Source organism: Asterias rubens, chromosome 19 (assembly GCF_902459465.1).
Source record: "Asterias rubens chromosome 19, eAstRub1.3, whole genome shotgun sequence".
Lineage (NCBI taxonomy): Eukaryota > Metazoa > Echinodermata > Asteroidea > Forcipulatida > Asteriidae > Asterias > Asterias rubens.
In genome coordinates, this window is record NC_047080.1 from 613,260 (window position 1) to 638,445 (window position 25,186).

General features: G+C 38.4%; 1 protein-coding gene across 2 annotated transcripts; it reads right to left on the bottom strand.

Annotated features, from left to right (window-relative positions):
- Nucleotides 1-34: 34 nt before the first annotated feature.
- Nucleotides 35-24,402, bottom strand: LOC117303025 (complement C3-like). 2 transcript variants are annotated; one of them, XM_033787058.1, is made up of 39 exons: nucleotides 24,163-24,402; nucleotides 22,404-22,576; nucleotides 21,698-21,910; nucleotides 21,425-21,477; nucleotides 20,820-20,966; nucleotides 20,323-20,365; nucleotides 20,110-20,197; nucleotides 19,637-19,736; nucleotides 18,845-19,078; nucleotides 18,090-18,275; nucleotides 17,460-17,603; nucleotides 16,931-16,996; nucleotides 16,567-16,755; nucleotides 16,027-16,206; nucleotides 15,390-15,464; nucleotides 14,919-14,973; nucleotides 14,587-14,655; nucleotides 13,029-13,320; nucleotides 12,458-12,686; nucleotides 11,898-12,122; nucleotides 11,462-11,573; nucleotides 10,929-11,033; nucleotides 10,267-10,455; nucleotides 9,581-9,656; nucleotides 9,260-9,419; nucleotides 8,656-8,730; nucleotides 8,040-8,208; nucleotides 7,108-7,322; nucleotides 6,575-6,736; nucleotides 5,802-5,870; nucleotides 5,066-5,190; nucleotides 4,248-4,335; nucleotides 3,822-3,896; nucleotides 3,369-3,474; nucleotides 3,139-3,228; nucleotides 2,745-2,834; nucleotides 2,057-2,140; nucleotides 1,579-1,717; nucleotides 35-519 (listed from the first exon to the last, which is right to left on the bottom strand). In XM_033787058.1, exons 1-39 carry the CDS (start codon nucleotides 24,216-24,218, stop codon nucleotides 366-368), a joined length of 5,100 nt encoding a protein of 1,699 aa, XP_033642949.1. In that variant the 5' UTR covers nucleotides 24,219-24,402; the 3' UTR covers nucleotides 35-365. The 2 variants fall into 2 exon arrangements, with proteins under 2 accessions (XP_033642949.1, XP_033642950.1); XM_033787059.1 differs by having other exon boundaries at nucleotides 22,404-22,573; nucleotides 24,163-24,401.
- Between the last annotated feature and the right edge of the window lie 784 nt (nucleotides 24,403-25,186).

Consider the following 25,186-nt stretch of genomic DNA (forward strand, 5'->3'; position numbering starts at 1 on the left):
TCTCACATTGTTTTATACTAACAACAGCTCTGTGTTGCTCAGTACCAAGTAAGTTTTTATGCTAACCATTATTTAGAGTAATTACCAATAGTGTCCAGTGCCTTTAATCATCTAGCAAATAAGACTACATCAGAAACGTGAAAACATAGCAATCAGCATAATGTAAAAAAAAAAAAATGATAAAATTCCTTATCGACGCTTGACTGTTTATCATAGCAAAAGAGAACTGGAAATGGCCGCTCCTTTATCAAGTGTAAATGTCAAACTACTTTTAATATATGATCATTAAAAAGTGTATATAAACTTTATATTATAAAGCATCCTGGTCTGGCTCCTATTTGTAGAAGACTTCACAAAGTATTGGATTAAGTCGGGCATCCAGTCCCAGAAATCAACTGTTTTTTCAGCAGATCTAGTTTACGCTTGAGATGCTTCCACCTATTTTTGTTGAGATCTCTACCGCCGCCCTCTTTTGGCCACTCATAGAATGACATATTTTCGTCAATGAGGTACTTATAGCTGTGGATCAAAGAAAATAGAATGAACCAGAATTCATTTACAGAAATTGTCTTGGAAAACAGTATACCCTACTGTGCATTACAAGAAGTACAAAAATGCCGAGAAAATAAGAAATATTATATAACACCCAAGCAGATCCTTGCCATTTGATTGGAGGATTGTCCGTCACGTGATAGCAAATAAAAGTACCATTGCACGCTGAGTCACTCGCCGTGCTTTTTCGTTCCATCCGAAAAGTACCATTGCACGCTGGCACGCTGCCAGCGTGCAATGGTACTTTTCGGATGGAACGAAAAAGCTGAGTAAAAACATCACTGCGTGCGCGTGTCTTTGGTAACGCAGCAGGTGTTACTGCAAGGAAGGCATAGTAAAATTACTAGCATTCGGCTTCTACAGTTGAAATTGTTTGTTTTGAAAGTTGTTTCTTTCAATCAAAATGACAAAGTTCTACTTGGATGTTATATAAAACAAATAATGAATGTTTTTCATTCGTGCAATGGTGCGAATATGTTCATTCGTTGAAAGCTGGAATGTTCCATTCAACTCGACTCCGCCTCGTTGAATAGAACATTCCATCTTTCAACTCATGAACATATTCGCACCATTGCACTCATAAACATTCATTATGTGTATACTAATACACAAACAGAGCAAGAATTAATTAAATGGGTGATGTTTTTAACTTCGATTTCAATACATTAAGTGGAGAAGACTGTCTAATACAAGGAGGGAGATTATTTCAAAGATTTGGAGCAGCGTACACAAATGCCGCTCTCTATAGTAGCTGTTGCTATTCCCAATTTTAATTTATTTAATCTTCAATGTTTGCTTTAATTTTCTTTCCTAAGATGTTTCTATTTTAACCGTTAGCTTTGTACATATACATAGTATTTTATATAGGCTATATGAATATTTTCAATTTTGTATTATCCTTTCCTGTAATTGGCGGCTCGTCCGCTGTTGGTTTGGTCAATAAGTATATAAACTGGAAGCGGATAAACTTGTGTTGTTTTGAACATGAAAGACGACAGTATAGTTAATGTACAAAAAGAGAATCACCTTGGTTGTCCCATGTCGTCTTTGAATGGTATTCCACCCGTACCGATCACCAGGTAGCGTCTAGTCTTGAGCTCTGGCTCGTCACAACTCATACTCTTCAAGAACGTTCGATTCTGATTCATAGCCACAAGATCTAGACCTGTGGGATGAGGAATTGGACAAGAACATGACAGCATCGACAGTGTTTATGCACACTTAAACAGTTTTATAAACAATTCAGCTCCTTTTGCCGAACATTCATGTTTGAAGAAAACCGCGTTTGAAGTTAAACTATTGTTTCGGACACTGTTTGCCAGGCCAGAAAATGCAGGGCCTAGTTTCATGGCTCTGCTTACCGTAATCATAGAATCGGCGCTTACGGAAGCAGGGAATTCCACCCTTACGTCAAACATATTTCACGGGTTAGCATGGACATGTGAGGTCAGTCATTAGAGGAAGGGGTGGGGTGGGGGGGGGCAACCATGGCCGGCAATCTTACCTGGTTTGACTGGAGTCAATATAGTCATGCTGATGGACTGGAAAGATCCTCTTCTTTTAGTTGACACCACTTCTGCTTCAAAGGCTGTTGTATTATAAGCATTAATGATTTGTTATGTCTCTCATCACTTTCTAAAGAGTAAGACATAGTCCAATAACCATTATTTCCTTTCTTTTCTTCTTGTTTTTTTATCGTGGGATGGTCTGTTGAAATTAGCACTAAGCTATCCCTCTGGGATATTATGCTTGTTTTTTTTTTCATGGGTGACTCCTTAAAAAAACCAACTTAACACTGATGCGCGATGGTCTAGTGGTATGTAGGATTCGTTTAGATTATTAAAAACAAAAACTGTCCTAAAAACATTGAAATCCATTTCAAAATGTCCTTTACGATTAAACGAATCAGAGCCACAAGTCTTGCTGTTTATTTATTTTGATGTTTCATGTCATTTCAGAAAGTTAAAAGGGTTGCCTTGCTCAGTGCTCGTGATGTTTAAGTTTAGAACCGTTATAAGGGTTTCCTTGCTACTCAGTGATTTTGATGTTTCGTTTCATTCTTGCAAAAATAAGCAAGGAATAAGCCTTGCTGCCCAATCCTTTTGAAAGTTCACAATTGTGTGTCACAATTGTGTCACAATTATTTGCAAATACTGTTGTTTCTATTCAATATTTTGTTTGAAAATACTCACCAAAATGAGCTGCAGTGTCGCAAGCTTTTAACTTCAATTCCGCAACGTCAATGGTTTTATGGTCTGCAATGATACCCGGGGCACATTTGCCTGTAGTTTACAAAAAGGAACCGTCACACAAATCATTACGTAGGTCTATAAAAGTAGACTTTCTTTTACGAAAAACAAATTAATCACAGCGCGGCAATGAAATTCAAAATGGCTGAGATCCATAAAACACAATAAGAACACATTGGCCGGGGGGGGGGCATGGCACATAATTGAGCACCATGTCATAGGCATACCAAATTTTGTTTGATTTATATACGCACACACACAGACGCCATGTTGTAGGGCAGGTTTTTGAATGTTGACGTCATACGGTTTAAAGGCCTATAGTACTGGCGCCACATACCTGCTGCACAAGAACATGTGTTCCCAACACACAGTGTACTCAACTGAGCCCCGCCTTCATCAGGGTGGATGAACTTACTGCATTCAACGGCTGTGAAAAAAAAAACAAGAGAGTAATGTTTATTTAATATTTATTGTTAGTTTTACGCATATTACACTGATGTGTCTTGGCCCTATCCCAGGGCTATATATTACCTAGTTATTATTATTAATAATAATTATTTTACTTACTAGGGTTATAGTAATCAAACACCTTCACCAACACAGGCTGAAGTTTGCCAACCTTGAGTTTTCGTTCGGCTTGGAAAGTAATCTCCTCAACTCGATCTCTACTGATCTGAAGAAAGAACATTGATAACCGCACAATCAGGAATAGCTTCCGTAGACCTTCATCACGGTATGGCCATCTTGATTTTACTCCATTCCAACTCATTGTAAAACCAAACGAAGGCTGGACGAAACCATGTTCGCGCAATAAATGTTAGCATTCATTGCTGTTATTGGAAACATGGAACAAGATGGCGACAACGTGATAAAGGTCCTAATGCTCAACTCAACAAAGGTATCTTCAACTGGGCCTAGAGGTACTAAATTAAATGTTTTAGGGTCACTTGGTTTCTAAAGACAACACTTGTTCTAAAGGGAACAATATTTGCAAACAATTGAAACTTCATCAGCACATACTTCATCCAGGTAAAAGACGACTGATAGATCAGTTTCTTCAATAAGATGGATGTTGTCTCCGCTGTTTTGTTTGACCTGAAACAACAAGAACAAAATGTGATTGTAAAATGTTGATTGCAGATTACGCAACGATTGTGATGTTGCTTTCAATATATTTTCTTGATTGACTGGAAAAATACCTAATATCTTACCACTGGACCATCAAGCTAGCACGATGGCTACAGGTAGTTTAAATAATACTAACTTTCTCACACATTTTCAGACTTGTTTTCATTCAAACATAATCAAATTAACAATAACAAATTGGAAATGGGGAGCATATTAACCAGAAAAGCCACAGCTTGTGGTAAGCTTGCCCATACAAACAAAAACACCATTATAGATGAAAGAAAACAATTCTTCATCCGTAATGCAAAATAACATTACCTCGTCCAGATCTTCCGCCATAGCTTGGTAACCTGTGTATAAACCTACTTCAAGAATTGCCATTCCAGTCGTCTCGCCTGTTAAGTAACTGCAGAATTAGAAGAAAACAGAGAGTGATGAATCAATGACAACATTTATTTTTTAGAAAAGCACTTACAGATAACCCATAGGGAGTTACTATAAGAAAGACGCAGCGATTGTGAAGAGTCTTTCTTAAGGACACATATATAGTCATGACCAGGACTCGAACCACTCTGGCTGATTAGAAACGTCAAAGCAATACTCAGGTGTGCGTATTTGCTTTGCCACGGCCGGGCACGCCTAATAGTAAGGTTTCAACCTAAAAGTGGAAAATGTTGGCAGATTTTTACAGTCGGGTTACTGTACACCACAAATTCGCTGCATATACCTCCAACACATCACCCCCATCCTTCAATAACTCCATTGGCTTCCGGTTTCGGAAAAATAATGCTCTTTGTTTGGAAGTGCCTTCACTCCTCAGCACCTGTCTACCTCAACAATCTTCTCTCCATTTATCATCGCGACAGCCGACTCCGTAAATTGGACGCTGCAACAAAAGTTACTCCCGCCATCTGTAAGAAACTTGTTGGTCAGGGTGCCTTTGGTATAGCGGCCCCAAACTATTATGGAACAAACTCCCCCCAGAAATCCGAGAGACTGACTCAATCATGACATTCAAAAAACTGTTCAGAGCCCATTAATTTGTTTATTGTTATTCTCTTTCTGTTCAGCGTCTTGATCTAGTGTCTAGGATAATTGTGCGCTTTATAAAAACTTTGTATTATTATTATTATTACCTCAGTTCAATAGTATACTCGATACGTTGATTGTTCTCATCCACTTTAATGGTTTCTTGGTTGATGTTTAGCACAAAGTCACAACTTTCCACATTCGGCTCCGGGATGTTGTAGCTAGACTCAAACTAAGGAAATAAAACAAAACTGGCTGGGCTAGTTGTGGACAGTTTCTTGCAAGATCTGACTGAGCATAATACATTGGAGACAAACAAGCGGCATCCACACATCTTTTTAATTTTTTCAATGATTTTTTAATCGGTATACGATTGGTTATCACTTTTAAAATAAATGACAATTAGAAAACTATTTGAAAGGTAACAGCTCCGATAGTATAAAACGTACGTAAACATACATCAGTTTGTATGCCCCAAATTTGAATCTGAGGAGCGACGTAACTGCAGTTAATGCTAATACTTTATTCCCACAAACTTGGAATGAAACTTTCACATAATACTTGAATTGTACAAATCTACCTCAATATAAGGATTGAAACGTGCAAACGGTACCACAAAAGTAAAGGCTTGTTTACCTTGCCCTTTATTTATGTAGGCCTAAATCTTTGTTTGTGAGGAATGTTTGTATCAACGTCTCTCGATCTTCAGAGCCACAACTCCTCAAGAAAATAATTTATATTTATAGTTGGCTTTACCACAAACTTACTATAAAGATGTACTTCCTAAACAAGCAAATTATTAAGCTTGGAAGGGGGGGGGGTGGGTAAACTGTCTACACTTACTTTAAGTTGACCCATGCCTGTGCCTGCAGAATCAAAAGACACTTCGAACTCGGATTGATCTTCTGGAACCTAAACATAGAAAGTAAAACTTCAGATGTTAAGATACTTTAAAAGCTTATTAGGTTTACCCACTTTTGGGTTGGATGATGTCTTTAAGCTCAGTATTCATACAGTAACCCCCCTAATTAATAACATTTTAGTTATCGTGTATCCATTAGGGCAAACAAGAAAATGTACAAGCTGCCACCAATGTTTGTCATTATATTTGGCCCAATAGGAGGTATATTTTTAGCGTCTTGTGATTTCTTCATATCATGCCTAATGGCCGGTGATCTGGGAATCACTGCGAGTGCCTCCTCAATTTTCTAATCAAATCTAGGAAATAGTTATCTGGGTCTTTGGTGTCTTTGTTTTTTTCTCATTTCTGGTCTTGTAAAATAAATTCTGGTCCCGTACAAAGTTTGAGCAACAAATCGCGAGGTTTTATGAATTTAATTTAGATTTTGAGGTCTCGAAATCAAACATGAAAGCAAACTTCGTGTGACAATAGGGTGTTTTTTTCTTTCATTATTTTCTCGCAACTTCGTCGACGACCAATTGAGCTCAATTTTTCACAGGTTTGTTATTTTATGCATATGTTGAGATACACCAAGTGAGAAGACTGGTTTTGACAATTACCAATAGTGTCCATTACGTTGGCTGGTAACCATTTTCCTGCACATTGGGTGCATAATTATACTCAGACTCGAAGCCTGACGCTGCAAATAACTCACCCTAATTTCAGCGAACTGCCTGAGGATTGCATTGTCAGGTTTGAGCAGGAACTCTTGATCGAACTCGGCCTCCTGACAACTGACTTGACAGCCGATATCGATGACGTTCGTGTCCGACTTGATCGAATACGCAGACAGTGCCTGTAAGGCTATAACTGTATCCTAAAGATTTGGATTTTAAAATATGATAAAAAGAAATAAATTTTAGAGCTAGAAACATGGCAGCGGATCCGATAAAAAGGTTTTAACAGACCTCTTGCATACGTCACAAGCCCAAAACAGTCCCCATACTGAGGTAAATGAAGAGCCCTTATTGGCTGAGTCCCGCCTCAGCGCATTGCGACCCACTCACTTTGAATGCAACTCCCTGCTCCAAACCAAGTTGCCGATCCGAGGTGGCCCCCGCCTCTAGAATGATATGTGATGATTAAACCAAAAAGCCTGATATAAAAGGTGCAATACTGGGCTTGCAATAACACTTCTGTTCAAGTCCAAAGTATTAAGCCAGTGTTACATGAGTAGCTCATAGTTACCTGTGTAGAGACGAATCCACCCTGATAGTTCTCCTGGTTTGTCAGCCATTTAACGATGTCATGGCTGTACGACACGTCATCCAGTTGAAGGAAGGCCAGCAGTGCATAGCTTGTTGTCTCTACTTCAATTGCTTCGGGTTTGCTGGTGTACCAGTATGGTTTGGGACCAGCACCATATGACAAGACATCCAATGTCCAATAACGATGTTTTGATTCTACATAGTACAATGTAAAAATAATTATTCATTTACTATCAATCATCGATGTTGCTTTTCTCTCAGCGTAATATGGCCGATTAGTCTAGTGCACCTTATTCAAGTTCTGGATTGAAATAATTCCTCGAATTTCAGCCATCTCACTTCGCTGAGATTTCACAGTGGTTTCACAACAAATATGATTATGAATCTTGATGACCATTAAAGGCCGAATATTCCTTAAAGCCATTATACACTTTCGGTAAACAGTATTGTCCAAGTCCCACACTTCCGTGTATCACAACTTATATAAACAACAAACCTGTGAAAATTTAGGCTCAATCGGTCATCGGAGTCGGGAGAAAATAACGGGAAAACCCACTCTTGTTTCCGCGCGTTTCGCCGTGTCATGACATGTGTTTAAAATAAATCCGTAATTCTCGCTAACGAGAATTTATATTATTTTACCGTTTTCTCAAAAAGTAAAGCATTTCATGGGCTAATATTTCAACAGAAGTCTTTCACCATTATCTTCTGTAAACCCTGTAAATTATTTGTAAATCTGTGAATTTTTTTTTTTCTGTACCGAAAGGGTCCAATGGCTTTAAATTAAAATGTTAAAAATCAAAAGAGTGAGGGAAAAAACGTTTTTTTTTTCTACACCAAGTGTCAGGTTGTGACACAAAGATTAATAGCAATTGTGTGGAACAAAAAAATATAACACAACTGCAAGCTTACCTTCCTCATACGTAGCGATGTCTTTGAGCATTGTGAGAGCCTCGTCGGCTAGGTCGCTATTGGCCAGAGCAAGGGCGTATGCAGTAATGGCGATGGCGTAAGGTCTCGTCAATTGTTGTAGTTGACCCTCTAAGAAAGCCGTAGCAAGAGCAACAGAGTCGCTAGTATCCTAGTCATTGTAAACCGTAAAGAGACAAAGGTTTCAAAGTTGAATGTTTGATATCGTTAATAGAAACATTTTCCCTGGCTATATGACAGCTTAGAGTTGTATGGTTTCTGACCGGCAACCTTGAAAAAAGATATTGACTAATAGTTGATAGAGTGCTGGTACATTAATCCAGAGGTCACTGGTTGAAGTCCTGCTCCATCCAATTTTCTTTATTCCAACTAACAGTGTTTTAAATCTACCCAATCAGTTTCCCTTATGGTTTATTACATGACAATTGATATTTTGACAAGCAATAAGTTTGTTTTTGAGGTGCCAGTCACCAGTCATAGCCAGGTAGGTATCATACCCTAGCTCTCCATACAACCATGGGAAGCAGCATGCCAGGGGATCACATTAAGGGGATGCAACTTTTTAAACAATAGAGGAAAGATTATACTAGATACTCACCACTGTGGCACATTCACACTCCAGGAGAGAAATCAGCACATACGATGTCATGGAAACACTTCCTTGCACACTGCCCTGAAAGCATAAAACACACAAACAATGGTTTCATATAAATAGCAACACACACTTATGCTAAGAAGCTAAGTACCTTGATCTAAGACAACTGTGTGAAATCTCACTAAAATACGTGCACTTACAATGCCACAAGTTTTGCTTAAAGGAAGGCAGTTTTTGGTATTCACTCTTGAAATGAATGTGAATACAAACTTACTCAATTAGAAGTACAGCAGCTTTTGATGCTACAAAACTTTTTCTACACCACCACAAGTTTTCAGAAATTTGTAAGTTGCTTGCAATATTCTTTTAAAGATTTCAACGAAACATGAAATTGGATTTTAACCAGTAAAAAGGGATCAAAAGCCCAAAATTTCGACTTGGGAAAACATTTTTCCGTCTCTAAAGAAATCCTGGGTAGAACTCTTATGTATACCTTTATTTTCTCAGTCATACGCATTTTGTGGAATGTACCGGTTGACATTGTAGATATTTTGGCCTGTGTTTAAGGCGGCAAACACTGGCAAACTATGTATTTATGTATACTCACAATCATTTCTTTGTGAATCACACGCGAGACTTCTCTAAATGAACCGTCCTCGATTTGTGTTGTTGTCGTCAGCCATTCCAAAGCTTTGCAAGTCACATCATCGTCGATGAAAGCAAACTCCCTTGCCTGACAAAAGACCTTAGTCACAAAGGCAGTCAACCTGAAAGTGAAATAATAAAACAACACTTGCTCAGAAAGTTAAAGGATTGTTTGAAGAAAATCGTTTATATATAATAATAATAAGAAAAACTTACTTTTTAATACTTCACGCTATTTAACTTGAGTTATATTATTTTGCATCAACAAGGTTTCTTAACTCACCAAGTACTAGCCGGAGGTTTTGCAAAAACAGCAAATGAGCCATCATCGAGTCGAAACGTAAGCTCACGTGTCACTCCTGTCAAAAATAACGGACATTCACAAGGTGAGGTTTAACTACGTAAATCTGTACTTTGCACTATACAAACAAAATGCAGAGTGCATCATTTATCAATCCAGCAGAAAAAATCAAGATTTCTTTGTGTAAAAGAACTGCAGAAACGCCACAAACAGGCATGATATTGAAAACAAGTTTGGAAATTTCTCTTCGCAGCTGACCTTGAACACATTTAACCTCTAAATAACACACGCCACCCACAGCATCTGCCGTGCGTAGTGCTATGTGATTTTGCTGAGGCGCCGCAAGGTTCCAATACAAACTTCAATTTTCCTCCCATGTGCCCCATGGCAAGGGAAACTTGCTGTGCCCCTTCATGGGCCAAGTTCAATTACTGACATGGTGTAGTTTTTGATATGATTTTCTTTCAGGCTTTTTAATAACATTGACTTCAATGATTTTTCCAAGGGGCAAACACAAAAGGAAATCAGATTCAAGTAGGAAAAATATGCCAATATAAAAATGAGTTGAAACAACGGTTCTTTTTAAAAACACCCCAACTCATTTAGAGATAGTCCACCATGCAAAGTTTCAAATCCTACTTAATTTAAAAATGGGTTCCGGTACTTACCACTTTCAATGTAATGCTTAGCAGATTCTTCCAGGTCAGCAGTGTATTGATCACTGTGCTTCAGGTATCTATAGACGTAGACGTTGGGAGCCAAGGAAAGCATGGTCTGCTCACCACACCCACTTGGGATTCTAAGAAGGCTATCCAACCCTCCAAGGACGGTCTCTATCACATTGCCCATGATGCTCCCTTTAAAAATAATAAGAATATCCACATACTTATATAGCGCACGTATCTACCAACAAGATATCCAAGGCGCCCCAGAAAGATAAGTCATTGAAGTTATGAATTATGAGAATGTAGAACATTATAAGGGCTTATAATCTGCTATGGCGCATTCAGCAAACAAATAAAATTCCGTATTCATGCAGCAAAATTACCGGAAAAGTTGTTTCATTCCGTAAAATATAAAGTCCTTTAAATTGGGTTTGTATACACAGTGTGCACACGGTCGTGGCTGAAATACAACACGTATTATGTACTATGTGTAGGTGTTTGGGCGAATGTAGTTGATTGTAATTACGCTGACTAGCGTAATTAATATTTTAGTTTACGGAAAGTGTGTGAAAATAACGGCAAAATTATGGAATATTTCACTTTACGGAGTCCGTAAAAATACGGATATTTCTTACCATGCGGGGAAGGGGACCTCAAATACCTACCCATGAGACTGATAACGACTTTATGGGTACCAGGGATGGCATCTCCATTCAGGTTGTAGCGTATGACATCGATTTGACTATTTTCACCTTCCTCACCCCAGAACTCTAAAGACACATCAACAAAGAAGGAAATACTCTTTGTAATGTAAGAAGAGCATAACGAGACGATGTTCAAACCTTTCTTCTATTAAAGTATGCCATAATGAGGATACTTGACAGTGGATGGGCAGGACAAACTGCATGCATAGAAAAACACAAGTTGATTAACTTTTTTAAAGTTTATAGAAAACCTAATAAGTTGATTAGAGGCAAGGCAAATTCTCAGGGCTCATTGCAAAAAACCTGTAAGCATAAAAACTTGCTGACCAGAAATTGATTATCAACCGAAAATCGACCAATATACATTCTTGAGACTGGTGCCCCTATAATTGTTTGCCCAGCAAAGAAATTTGCAAAGCAGTATTTTCCGCTTAACAGCTTTATTGAAATTGGGTCATGTTTTTTTTGCCACCGTTATCTTTCATTCTACTTACGGTCATGCTGAAAAGACTGAGCTGGTCCCCCATTACTGTTTGGGGCCAGGGATCGAGAGTTGACTGGATCCACAGTTATTGGCTCAGTGAATCGCTGTATTAAACCCTCTTGCTATGTAATGAACAGAGAAAAGAGAAAAGGTACGTTTGTTGAGACAGTAACAGTGTGAGGAGCCGGTCTTTCCTATGATAACTAGACTTTAATTGTTGTCGTATTTATTGGATAATTAAAAATATTTCAAAAGTAAAACAGCAAAACGTCGAATTTTATTTGAATTACAAATAATATTACAATAAATATGTTAAAAATGTAAATATAAATAAAAGCCACACAGGCCACAAAAGACCAACACGGAACACCAAGAAAAAAACACTAGTTATTATAACAAAATAAAGGTGACAAAAACAATCCACTACATTCCAAGACGATACTCACATATACATTCAGGTACTTCTTGACGGCATCGTTGTGGTTGTCTTTTCCCACTAAGTTGCTAAAAGCTTGAACCTCGATCGGGATGCGCTTTGCTTCCAGAGGGATTATGACAAATTTAACGGCACCAGGTTCGTTAGGGAGTACGTTTATTGTTTTCCCTTCGGACAGTTCACCTGGTTGAGCTTCGGAACACAACCCATCTGCTCCCTTTAGCCTGACTGAAACCTGTGCCAATAAAACAAACAAAAGTGTCTTACTTTCACATGTAAAACTAATAGAACCAAAGAAACGTTAGAAATGTCTGTGTTAATGTATAAAAACAACAGTTAAGGGAATAAAAAGGGTAGCGACGACATCTTCAACGGCCGTTTAAAGCCGGCAGGGTCGGCGGCCGTGTGACGGGCCTTTATCGCACTGCAACGACCCTGCAAGGTTTTTAACGGACGTGTAAGAAGAGCGAGTATTTTGGCTGGTAACCTTTAATTTTTGCTAAGCAGAGTTTTCTAGGCTTAGGAAGGTTTACGGGACTCGGCCAAGTCATTTTTTGTATTAACACTTACAGGGAGTTCTTCTTCAGCGTAGTTGAACACCGTCACGATAATCTCAATTTGCTCCAATCGTTTAACCGAGTATGGCAAAGCTAAATCCAAAAAGAAGAGTGGTCGGACTCGCAGTTTGGCAGGTTCAGCGACGCACATTAAGTACTGGTTGGATACACCAATTGCTTCCACTACCCAAGTAGTTACACTATCGCGCAGAGTCACAGATCGAAGCTTAGAGCCATCTTCTCTGTAAAGTAAAGATAAACAAGCCATAACATTTAGTTGTGCATTTATGTTTATTTTCCGAAACGGTTTACGAAAAGGTATATACGTTTGGTCAATCATGATGCTTGTGTCAATGAGCTATAGATACTTCACCATAATGGGCTTCTCTTCACCTGGGTGTATAGGGACATGTTTAAAGGGAAGGTATTCGTTTTGAAATTATTTATCACAGGTTATTCAATAGAATTTAAACAATCCACAGTTCAAAAAAACAATGATTACTGATATTGCTTAATCAAGACAAATTTTTGTAACATACTATTATTGCTGAACCAAATACTCATGCAAGTTTGTGTTTACTCACCCAGTCTCGAGGTCGAAAAACATCCAGCTTTCAGGAAAGTCTGATCGAATCATAGCGTCTTGCTCATTGACCGCTAGATCCAATGCCTCATCGCCGTCACTCCTCCCTTGGTTCGCCGTTGCTTTACTCTTACAGCAGTCATAAAACGCTTCAACCAGGGGGCTTTCCAACCGTAGCCCCTCCCGTCTTGCGAGCAGTTTAGCCCGTCGGATGCACGGGAAGCTCTGAGGGTCCGTCACCTCTCTCAAGCCCATCGCACAGTACGTCCTTCTGTCTCCTTCATAATCGTCCACTGTTTTTAAAAATATTCATGCAAAAATATTCATGTCTGACATTTTGGAGTATTTCTTGTTTGTTTATCATTTCTAAATATCACAACATAAAATCTTTAAAAATAGGTACATGGATTGTACCTATTTTTAAATGGGTGATAAGAGGAGGGCACGCGAAAAAAGGGCCTTTGCTTATACAGGGCCTGGGGTCGATTTCACTAACGCGTTTTGGTCATCGCAAACGCCGAAATCGATCGCTAAATCTAAAATCCATCGCAACTTATAAGCGATGGATTTTTAGCCGACGATTTCACTCAAACTTAACGATGAATATACTCGTCGCAAAGTTTTATTTAGCGATGACAATCTTGCGATGACATGTTAGTGGTCGCAAAGTAAAAGTTCATCGCAAACTTATGATACATTGCGCCATTATGTGCTTATAGTTATATTATGTACGTTTTGACGTATAAATTGCCCGTGATTTAGAGTAAAATGAGTGGCGCTACATTATTTTAGTCTTGCGGTCTTTTACCTGGTAAACTCAGATTGCCGATGACAACTATCAGCGACGCAACTGCAGCAAAGAGCCCCTTAATATCGGTAAAAAGGAGATACTATATGGGTTCGATTATTTTAACCATCATTTTTAGAAAAAAATAATGTGTAATGTATTGGCAAATTGACAGTGTGAAGCTTGGTATTATTTCTTCCTCCATGGTATTATTAGACAGATATGTCAGAATTTTCATCAATCCCACCGTTACAACAGATTTACGAAAACTGTGTACTAAAATCTAAAATTATAATAGAGGCCATAGGCCTATAAATGCTTTAACCCTTTGTAAATGAGTGCCTAAACATCGTCCACAGTAGTTCGTACGTGTGCACCAACATGACAACGATTTACATATAAACTGAAGAATGCCATTTCATTTCATTTCGAGCGACTACTTTTAGCCTCGTACAAAAACTTTGTTTCCCTTTTAACGTCATCGCAATTGCGATGACTTTAATGAAACGCAGAGTTAGCGACATCGCAATTGCGATGGATTTGAGGTTAGCGATCTCATCGCAAGTGTGTTAGCGATGATCGCAAACATAGACGTTAGTGAAATCGATCCCCGGTCCCTTAATATAAAGTAATTTGGTTTTAGTTCACAACAAGTATTAGTTGATGAAATGAAAGTTCAGAGAAAGGTATACTGTATACAGCAAACATAGTGCAATAAAACCGGCTATGGACCATTGAGTCCTAGAGCATCAACTCCAACCTTTATACTTACAAATCTGGCTAGTCTCCTCATCTGACATCGATCTCTTGGCTCTCTGTATAGCTTGAGGGCACTCAATTTCTTCAAATGACACAAAGATCAATGAATAATATGAATTATGCAATCAAAACAACTGGACTTACTATTGTGACAACATTTTCATGACTGCTCATGCTGCGCGCATGCTTGTTGATTTTTAAAGCACTTTTAGGCAATTGTTGGATGCTTACTACGCGCATGTCAATTCGACCCAACATTTCAAATGAATCATGGCCCAGCAAAATCATACACCACTTGGAACAATGGCTGGTTAGGACTTTTTAAATGATCAGTTTGTCCTATACCTTCCCTGTGTGGTACACTCAGAGTTGCAGTGGTCATCACAGTGACTCCGGCATCCTGGAAATAAAAAAATCAAACAACACAAGCTCTATTATAAAGAATTTCTGATTTTTGTCACAAAAATAATAATACATGTGTAATACTATACAAGGTATTTAACAAGCGCTCTAACTAACAGGGGAAAGTACCACAGCGATGTACATTAACAACAAGCATAGAACAAACAACTCCGAAAGTATATCGTTTTCATTCAGTGAATGTGTTCACATTGATTTACTTGGGTCTTCAAACTTAATGGAAGAGGAGTGTATTGCTCGTGAGTGAATTCAGCAGCACAAAGGCAGAAGAAGAAGAAAATTATGTCAAATCATACAAAACTTTGCATAGTGGTTTTCATGATTGTATTCGTGTGTGTATTTGTGGCATACACAAACAAGGAAGTTATTTGGTCTTCTTTAAGAAAAGAAAACTACCTTAAAGATATCGGCTGCAGTCTTTCCACCTCCAGGTCCACAGCCAAGATCATACCCAGCCATTCTCTCAAACACCTGCAGGGGATCAAAGAAGTCACTCTTAAGGTCAATCTGCCAATTTCTTGAGGTACATTCAGTACATTCATTAAGGGGTGTGTGGGGGGGGGGGTCCGCCACTTCATCATTGTGGCCACTTCATCGGTCTGCATTTAGAATCTCAGAATCAAATCCTATTCTAGTAAACGTTTCTTTTTTCATCTAAGCATTAAAGGCACTGGACACTATTGGTAATTACTCAAGAATTCTTAGCGTGAAACTTCTTGGCAAACAACGTGAGAAACGGCTCCATCTGAAGTAACGTAGTTTTTGAGAAAGAATTAATTTCTCAATGAAATATTTTAATTGAATAAGAGACCTTAGCTGAGGTCTCGAATTCAAGGCAACTGAAACCACACAACTTGTGCGATCAGGGTGTTTTTTTTTCTGTCATTATTCTTTAAGCAATTTCGACGACCAATCATGTCCAAATTTTCACAGGTTTGTTATTTAATGCATTTGTTGAGATACATCAAGTGAGAAGACTGGCCTTTGACAGTTACCAATAGTGTACCGTGTCTTGAACAGCAAAGCATTTTACCTTTTTCTGTGTGAGTCTGTGATATTTGAGAAGGGCAAATACAGCCTCATCCACAGCAAGCAGGCCAACGTTGGTATCCGGCTTAGCAGTGACTTTAATTGGAATTTGTTTCTCCTTAAAATCTGACTTATAAATGTTGCTCCCGTCCTCCCGTGGAAGTCCTACAAAGCCAACAGTAACCTGTTTAAAGATAATAAAATAGTCATAAGGGTTTCTGTTGGATTATCTGTTTACTGCTTCACTAAGGTTGGTTTGTCACAAAAATCAGAAAGTGAGAGTGTGGGGCGGGGTTTCTTGCACATTGTTGAGTCCAAATGAGAATGGTTTGTTTTTTAATTGGATATGGTATCAAATACCGAGTCCTACGGGGTCAGCTTGCTTTTTATTCGGTGATGTATTTTTTATAACATAGACCAATATTGAATTTAATTTAATTTAATTTAATTGAATAATGATGACAATTTGACAATTATAAAATCTGAATAAAACTTAGACATTCAGATTTGAAATTGTTCGCAAATCCAAGGAACACAGTCATACCGGATTTTCACATTTCTCCTGAACTCGCATGAGTAATGCATCGGCAATAACTTGGCCATCTTCGTTGATGTAGTAAGCGACAACGCGAGAGACTGGTGCCATCTTGGGAGTGATTGTAAATTGAAAGGCTGTGTTGGCGTTCTGAATCTGCCTCTTGATTTCATAAACAATCTTCCCTCCAGATATCACCTTACGAAACAAAAAGAAAATATGTTTTAGGGGAAAGATTTCGGGTTTTTTATGATTCATAGAAACTTTGCAAGCAACTAGATAATAGACAATCCTGTGACATCACGTAGAGCATAGACTTCATGATGCAATATTTGTACCAAGCCAAATGTATCTTGTAATAACAGTATCTTACAAAGAAGTGGAGTGCAACATTTTTGGGTTGAGAAAGTAACACCTCAGTCGAGCTGGCGCTGTCAATCTGAAAAACAACGAGAATATGAAGACACGATCAAGATTAATATTGGGCAATGATGGGGGTTACAATGAAATTAGATTTACATGAATCTTTCATTTTGACATCAATGTATTATATATCTACTCTATTTGTTTCACAACTCACAACAAGGGCCCAATTTCATAGAGCTAAAATCAGCTAAGCGCAAAACAAGTTTGCTCAGCAGAAAGGGGTTACCAGCAGTCAAAGGTCCAAAGCATGACACTGACTTTGACCATCATGACATCAGTCTTCATCTGTCGTAGCTCTGGTGCGCGTTTCCCTCGATCCTATCTATAATAGAGACTGTTTAAAGAGGAATTTAAATTCCCACCTTCAGCTCCCCTGAGTTTGTTTCTTCTCATATTTGTTTTCTCATGTTTTACTTTGAAGCTTGTTTGGGGCAAACTTGCACACATAATGTTAATAAAAAAAATACTAAAAATACCTGTTGGGTTTGTTCGAATCCTCCCATCGGAATTCTGATCAGCAGGAATTCACTGAATTCACTGACAAGTGAATTCTCTGCTCGCAGAGTGAAACTACTTTCAGCGTTAGATTCCTCATTCAGTTCACCATCTGCCGTCTCCAACTATTCAAACAAGTTATCAAAAAACATCTTAGAAGAACACAATTCCCAAGACTGAAAGTGATAAACAGTGTACTACACCCTGACAAAACTGTTGCCATAGATTTAGTTGAGTGACGAATTTGATGTAATCGGAGATTGTGTTTTCCGGAGGGTCGAGTAGAATTCTGTGCAAAGTCTTGAACAGGAATTTCAACTAAGTTATTGACCAGTTTGTGTAGACATGAAATATTTTTAGAGAATTTCTGTTATGCAGTTCCGTTGAGTATCAAAATACACCACAACTGAGATAGATCTTCTCTTAAAGTGCTTGTTCAAAAACAAACAAATCACAAGATGTAGAAAGCTCGTTCAAATTAAGTCTTTGGTCTTGTGAAATAATTTCTGTCTTGATCCAAGAATTTAACGTCAAATCCGAGTTCTGAATATAATAGCAGTTTTCCTTGTGGTTTTTGTTTTACTTGTATAGCGTTTCTTATGTATACTTACATGAAGTTCGACTTCTGCTGCGTCTTTGGGCATATCAAGCCTGAAATATATCTCACCATTGGGTCCAGAGTTACGAGTGTCACCATTCTGGTCGTCGTCTGAGAAGTCTTGATTGCCCCCGTCCATCCTGCGGATGGTAACGGGGACATTGCTAGCAGGAAGTCCATTTACGTATTGGACAATGGCCTGAAGAAAAATACATCAAAAGAATGGCTTACCAGCGTGATTCTAATACGGAGGCAAAATGTTAAGAAAGAGAGAGTGTCCGCTGAATACAATGTCTGCGTGCTGAGAAATCAGCTTCACATAAGTATTTCCATATGGTGTGATAAAGGGCTAACATTTCATATAGTATTATTTAGAATTCATTATTTCCCGCCTTTGTGTATCACCAAGCTAACCGCCTCCACAGTGCGTAAGCAGCATGCAAAACCAGGGTCCAGCTTTCTCCAGAAGACGATCAGAGCATTATACTGATTGAAACGTCGAAACTTTTTAGAACTACGCCAACTCATTCAAGGATTATCATTGTGTTACCGCAAACCTTTAGCCCTTTTCGAAACCACGACAACGGTTTTGGATTCGGCTTCAGACTCCGTCCTGTCGTCTGAAGACCTGAGTGTGTATACGCACAGAACGCGCAATTTTTTAAAACAACTGCGGGGCCAAGCTAGCCTGAAGCCGAATCCACAGCCGAAGCCGTCGTTTCGAAAAGGTCTATATAATTCATTATTATCCTTATTTTGTCTCATTACCTTGACAGGAAACGGCAATCCCTTCTTGAAGTATCTACGAGTGTTGTCCCAGTTGAATCTGTACGGGGTCCTGGTGAAGACAACCCTAGTATGGTTTGTGTTTATGGTCTCCCCGTTGGCTACGTCCGTAACGAACGCTTGGATGACGAGATTCTTACCCATCAGAGTCTCCATCTGATCAGCAGGTATGTCACTGACTCTAAAATCTGCATAGCCAATGCCACCAATACCCAGCTGTGATAGGAAAATAATTATTGATGTAAATAGGTTTATTTACTTATTTACTTTAGTTCGGATTCAAGTCGCAAGGACCCTCAGAAAAGCGAACTTAATACACAATCACTCAGTCGACCCAAGTTGTCGCGTTGCCGCATGTTTGAGGGCGGGCTCGATGTCTGACGCGCCACACAACTGTACTTATATATATCCAAGAAACCAAGAGACAAAACAAGCAAGGAAGTTTTAGATGTAGGATGAAAACCCCACACAAACCCAATCCACGTAGTGCCCCAGCGTAATTCTAACCGGGGTCCTCGGAGGTGGAAGGCGAGGAAAGATACCACAACTACACCAACCCGACCACTGCACCCACGATCAAAAACCCGTTGCTAAAGCGCATTCAGCATAAATAGGCACATGTGTTGGCAACAAACTTACATGATGGGTGCTAAGAAGGTGTAAAACAGTCATTGCATACGGTCAAATCTAAAGTGATACCTACCTGTCAGGAACACGATGCAGAATTAGGAATGTTTCTACTTTTGCGACTAAGTTAAGAGCTGCTTCACTTACTGTGTTTTCAGTTTCTTGAAGAATCAAAAGGTTATCATCGTCAGTGAAGACTCCATACTTTAAGAGAAACTTGCCAAACACCCTCTCTCCGAACACGTACCTAATAAGAGTATTCATTGTATGACATTTCAACCGGTGGGGAAATTATGACAATGTAAAATGGTTGAATTAAAGTTAGCTTGATGTATGGTGATGCTATTAATTTTTAAATAAAGGGTTAACTAAGATTGAAATGAATGGAGCGGTCTTTAAACCTCCGACCATGCTGCCAACCTAGCCTGAACATCTGCCCTCACACTACGACTACGAGGCTCGTGAATACTTGCGGGACCGGGACCCGGTCAAGCTCCAACCCACCAAATGAACTATCTAGCCGTATGTTATATAGAGGGTGCGAATACATAAATAGGGGGTATTTAATTTATCAAAACACCCCACCCCATAAGTTCCACCAATGCCAATTGCATACTTACGTTGCTGTTACCGTTGTACGAAGAAATTCCGTTTCTGGTAAAACGTATTCCTTACTAGTTTGCACCGCAACCTGAAACTTTGGCAACACTGGAAGGGGGAAACAAAAATAGAAATTGTCCACTCGCCAATAATGCTTATTTGATTGTGGCAATCTGATAAATAAACAGTATAAATGCTTTCTTTAAGATACAAGTGTGTTAGGAACAACTTACCATATTCCTTAACTTCGAACTCTACTGACGTTTTCGCTTTAAACTAAATTAAGAAATATAAAAATAGGAATAAATTGATTAAATAATTATGCAGAGGGGGGATAAGATAACCAATTTTAGATATGAGAAAATTATTTGTGATTTTTAGAAGCATGTGTTTTTTAACTATTAACAAAACCCGACTTGGACATAGTAAAAGCCTCTAAAACACTCGACTTATAACAAACACCATTTTATTCAACTGTTAAGATTGTTGTCTTTTTTGTTTTGCTTGCTTTTTACAAGTTTCTTTTCTAGGTAAAGGTAATGGCATGTTTAACTTTGTTTTCCTCCTGACTCACATAACGCACATAGCTAACATTATTTTGCTGGTGTGTAATTTCATGTATTATGGTTGAGCACACAACATGAAAACAATCTTCGACTATTTTAATCAACCATCAATCCTAAGTATACTGTATACCTTTAATATTTCAATAAAATCCTTTGAATCTTACCAGGTGACCGTAGAAGACAGTCACAGTCCATTTTCCAAACACTGGGACCGGGGGAAAGTGAAATTGCACCACGGCAAATCCTGCCGTGGCCCTTTTCATTTTTTGGTGAACGACGATTTTGTTCGGACTCATAATTTCGACTCGGACCTGTTTAGAGTAAGAAAACAACGATGTATTAAGTTCTCTCTTTCGATGGCTGAAGACTTTGACATGTTTTTTTAACTAACACCCTCCCCCCACTCAACTTCTTTTTTTCTTTAAAATATCGTTTTTTTTGCTTTCACGAAGATATTGATGACACAGGGAGACCGCCAACGAAAAGCAAGAAAGTTCGGTCGGTAGAGTGCCGGCCGTTAAACCGGGGGTCATTGGTTTCAAATCCTGCTCGAGTAAAGTTGTCTTTATTCAGCCCGAAATTAGTTAAAATTTACCAAGTCAAGTTTCACATGTGGTTGAAATAACAAATAGTAAAGGTTCACCTTTTGAAGTGACTTTGAAGAATATGAAGCCATTACAATTATTGTACGCACTTAATGATTAACATAAAGGTGATGAGATGCTACAAAGTTTGTATGGAGGCAAAGAAACAGAGTACATGTAATTACCTGATTTAAGTCTGGAAACATCTTTTGATTCAAAACAACGATTCGGATATCCACTGTAAACAGAAACGAAAACATAGAGACAAATCAGTGACATGTTTTCTGTAAATAATATACCAGGCGAAATCGCTGGTTGTCCATAATAGGTTGTATACTCACCAGGGAGCCCATACGGAATGTTATTGGCCCAAATGAAGGCACTAATGTAATCGCATTGAGATGGTTATGATGAAATGCTCATAAAACAATTTGTAGTAGTTATTATTGATAACCTACCTGTCTGTGAAGGTGTGTAGAGTGGCTTGTCCGTCTGAATGAAGACAAATCCAGACTTCATACTTAGAAGTATCGGCTTGCTGTCTTGAAAAGTAAGTATCGGGGAGTTGGATTGTGCTACGAGTGTGATGAACTCATGACCTGTACTTTGCAGCACGGGGAGTTCCGCACGGTCAATCCGCATTGTGGCTCGATGCAGTGAATCTGGATCACCTGGTGATGAGGAAAATGATTATTTCAATTTTAGAAAGCCTTAAAAAAAATCACTCCAGAATCATGTTTAAAACCAAAATTGCTTGCTTGGGAACCAAACCAGGAATATCAAATATCACGGAGAGGAAAAAATACTGCTTAAACTTGCCAATAATAAGCAGTAGTACTATTATTGCTAAAATAATATGTATTCCTGCCGCAAAATAACCGGAAAAGTTGTTTCATTCCGTAAAATATCATAGTCCTTTAAAGGGGGTTTGTACACGGTTGTGGCTGAAATACAATACGTACTTAAATATACTTTATTATGTGTAGGTGTTTGGGCAAAATTAATATGGTTGATTGTAATTACACTTATTAGCATAACTAATATTTGCATTTACGGAAAGTCCGTAACATAACGGCGAAGTTACGGAATATTTCACTTTACAGAGTCCGTAAATTTACGATTATTTTCCAACAGTGTTAAGATGTGTCTATTGAGTGTGCTCACCAGCGATGTTTACTGTTGTCTCCGCCAGTCGTGTATTTGATCCGCTCATTTGGAAGTACAAAGTCACTGGTATGACTGCATCTTGAGCCACGCCTTTAAGATTTATAAGAATGGATTCCTCGACGTCCACTCGGATGACATTGGGGGCAATGATAAAATACTGCTGTGCACTGCTAGATAAAAAGGACAAGTTAAGTTTCTAGTTTGTGGTTTCAATAATAACAATAAATACTAATAAAACAGTTTGTATATAGCGCAAAATCTGCCTAATGCTCGAAAAGCACTTAATTTACAGATTAAAGATATGTTAACAAAAGCCAACAAACATGCGTTAAAACAACTGTATAAACAGACACATGAATTTCATAAAACCCTTATAAAAACATGAAACTACTAAACACTCAAAGGAGAAAATTTAGAAGAATCCACAGGGATGAAACATGTCACACTTCGATCTAAATTTAGACATGTAAAAGTCTGGCTGATTAAACAAACAAATGCTGCACTTTTATCTAAACAAAATAAATCATGCTCTTGCAACCAAATTTATTTCTCTAGCACTGAGGAAACTATTTTCAAAAGCTCCTTGAAATATAATATTCATCTCGAGGGATTACCAAGCCATGTAGACCTACAACGTTTCAAGGTTGGATGTTGGCAGACTAAAACCCCCCTGACAATTATCTAAACAAGTGTTGTCTTGTAGTTTTCAGACCATCACGGGGATTTTGTAACCGGATACATTTGTTATGGTGTACCATTTTTATTGCCCACTAAACAACATTCAATCAAAGTGTTTTTGAAGATTGCTATAAATTATTCGCTGAATTTCAAGAAATGTTTAGTCCAAGTCAGAACAGGTGTTTTTTGTAAAATATTAATAAAATAACAACGACATGATTTTTATGTTAAAGCTGAAAGGAACATTACAGAATTGTTTTTGCTAATAAAAAAAAGATGCAGGCAGTGTAAGCACTTCATGTAAATCAACCATCATAAACCTTAAACTAAAAAACCTGGAGAAGTTTGAGATCGATCGGCTCACTGGGTCACGTGAAAATAGTGAAAACCGATTTAACATTTTGCATATCGATTTAAAAAAAGTTGAGAAAGTTTCCCTGAGTCATAAACTCCAAACGGGAAGTTAGTTTATTTATTTATTTCTCATCAAGTATGACATTTCAGACAGAAATATTTCATGGGATGTTTTCGACTATCATCATCATTAGACCGTGTAAGTGTTATGTAAATCTATGATCTTAGACGATTTTTGTTACAAATTCTGTAAACGTTCCTTTAATACACATTGTGCAGTGACATCGATTAAAAAATTAACGAAACAGGCACTGAGCGATAAAACTCTAAACTGGAAAACTGACGTTTCCCACAAACCGTCATACCCACAAAACACAATCTGTGAACGTTATCATAGAGATATGAGTCCTTTCTCTATGAACAAATTAAGTAATCAATAACAAGATTAAGTACTTATTGGCATATTAGTCCCCTATAAGCGATAGCGTATGAAATGATGAATGTCTTTCAATGAAAATGCAAGTTCTCCTGAGTTTATAGAGACAGCATTTGAATGTTGACCAGTTTTAGCACATTGGCTTATCATTCCTTGACAATTAATTGATTATTACATAATAAATAAATGAAATGGGGGGGGGGGCATTCTTGTTTAATCTCCTTATTATTATTATTATTTTTTAGTAAGGGGTTGGGATCGAGGGGGGTGGATTATTGTGTTACTCACCTAATCTGAGCAGCCAGCACCATACAGACGGAACAAAACCCCACCAACCCCACCATCTTGATCAGTCAGTTCCCAGATTGATACTGGTATCCTATCAGACAATCCACCTGTTTATAAGGAATCTGACTCTCCAATTTATCCACTCAGAACTCCCCGGAGGACCGCCATGGTTGTTGTTTTGCAAAGGCGGATGTACATTTTGATTATGAACTCCAGTGTCTGCCAATCCACTTATGTGTCAAATTACATTAACCTTTCATCTCTAGAACCTTTGCTAATGTGAAAAAAATGTTCTGACAGATCACTGTTCACATAGTGTAATATGATAACTTAAAAAAAGGGAAAACCCCAAAGCTGGAACAACAGCTGCCAATTCCACCCTGTGAGAACATAAATCAGTAATTGAGTTAAAGGTGTAGTGATACCGCACCACTAGGCCCTGTTTTCTACATGAGCATGCAGTGGACACGTAACAAGTAATGGGGAGCTGTTGTAAACATTGTACAAAAAACCCCCCCTCTGAAGTAATGTAGTTTTTAGAAGGAAGTAATTTTCCATGAATTTCGAGACCTCGGAATTAGATTTTGAATCTCGAAATCGAGCATCTGAAAGCACACAACTTCGTGAGACAAGGGTGTTTTTTCTTCCATTATTATCTCGCCACTTCGACGACCAATTGAGCTCAAATTTTCACAGGTTTGTTATTTTATGCATAAGTTGAGACACACGGAGTGAGAAGTATCGTCTTTGACAATTACCGAAGGTGAACACCTTTGGTAGTACCATGGAGGAATCTAATTTATTCCTCCATGGTAGTACCATGGAGGTAGAATTAGTCACAGCACCGCCTCAACACAACACACAGCACCGCCTCTTGAATAAAACACGGAGAAGCAAGAACAACTCCACTTAACCTTGCTTTCTGAGAAATCTGCGCCCAAGAAAAATGCCTGTGGTTTTTTGTTTTTGTTTGTTTGCAGGACTCGGGGAAAGTACTGAATATCCAGTGCTTACACATCGGTGT

Bases quoted from the DNA above. Each gene is read 5' to 3' on its own strand.
- LOC117303025 (XM_033787058.1), bottom strand. From the start codon at position 24,218: ATGGTGGGGTTGGTGGGGTTTTGTTCCGTCTGTATGGTGCTGGCTGCT. The intron at 12,687-13,028 runs GTGAGTAAACAC...TTTACTTTACAG, and splicing joins TTTTTCGACCTCGAGACTGG to AGAAGATGGCTCTAAGCTTC. The intron at 9,657-10,266 runs GTAAGTACCGGA...TATTTTTGACAG, and splicing joins TAAGCATTACATTGAAAGTG to GAGTGACACGTGAGCTTACG.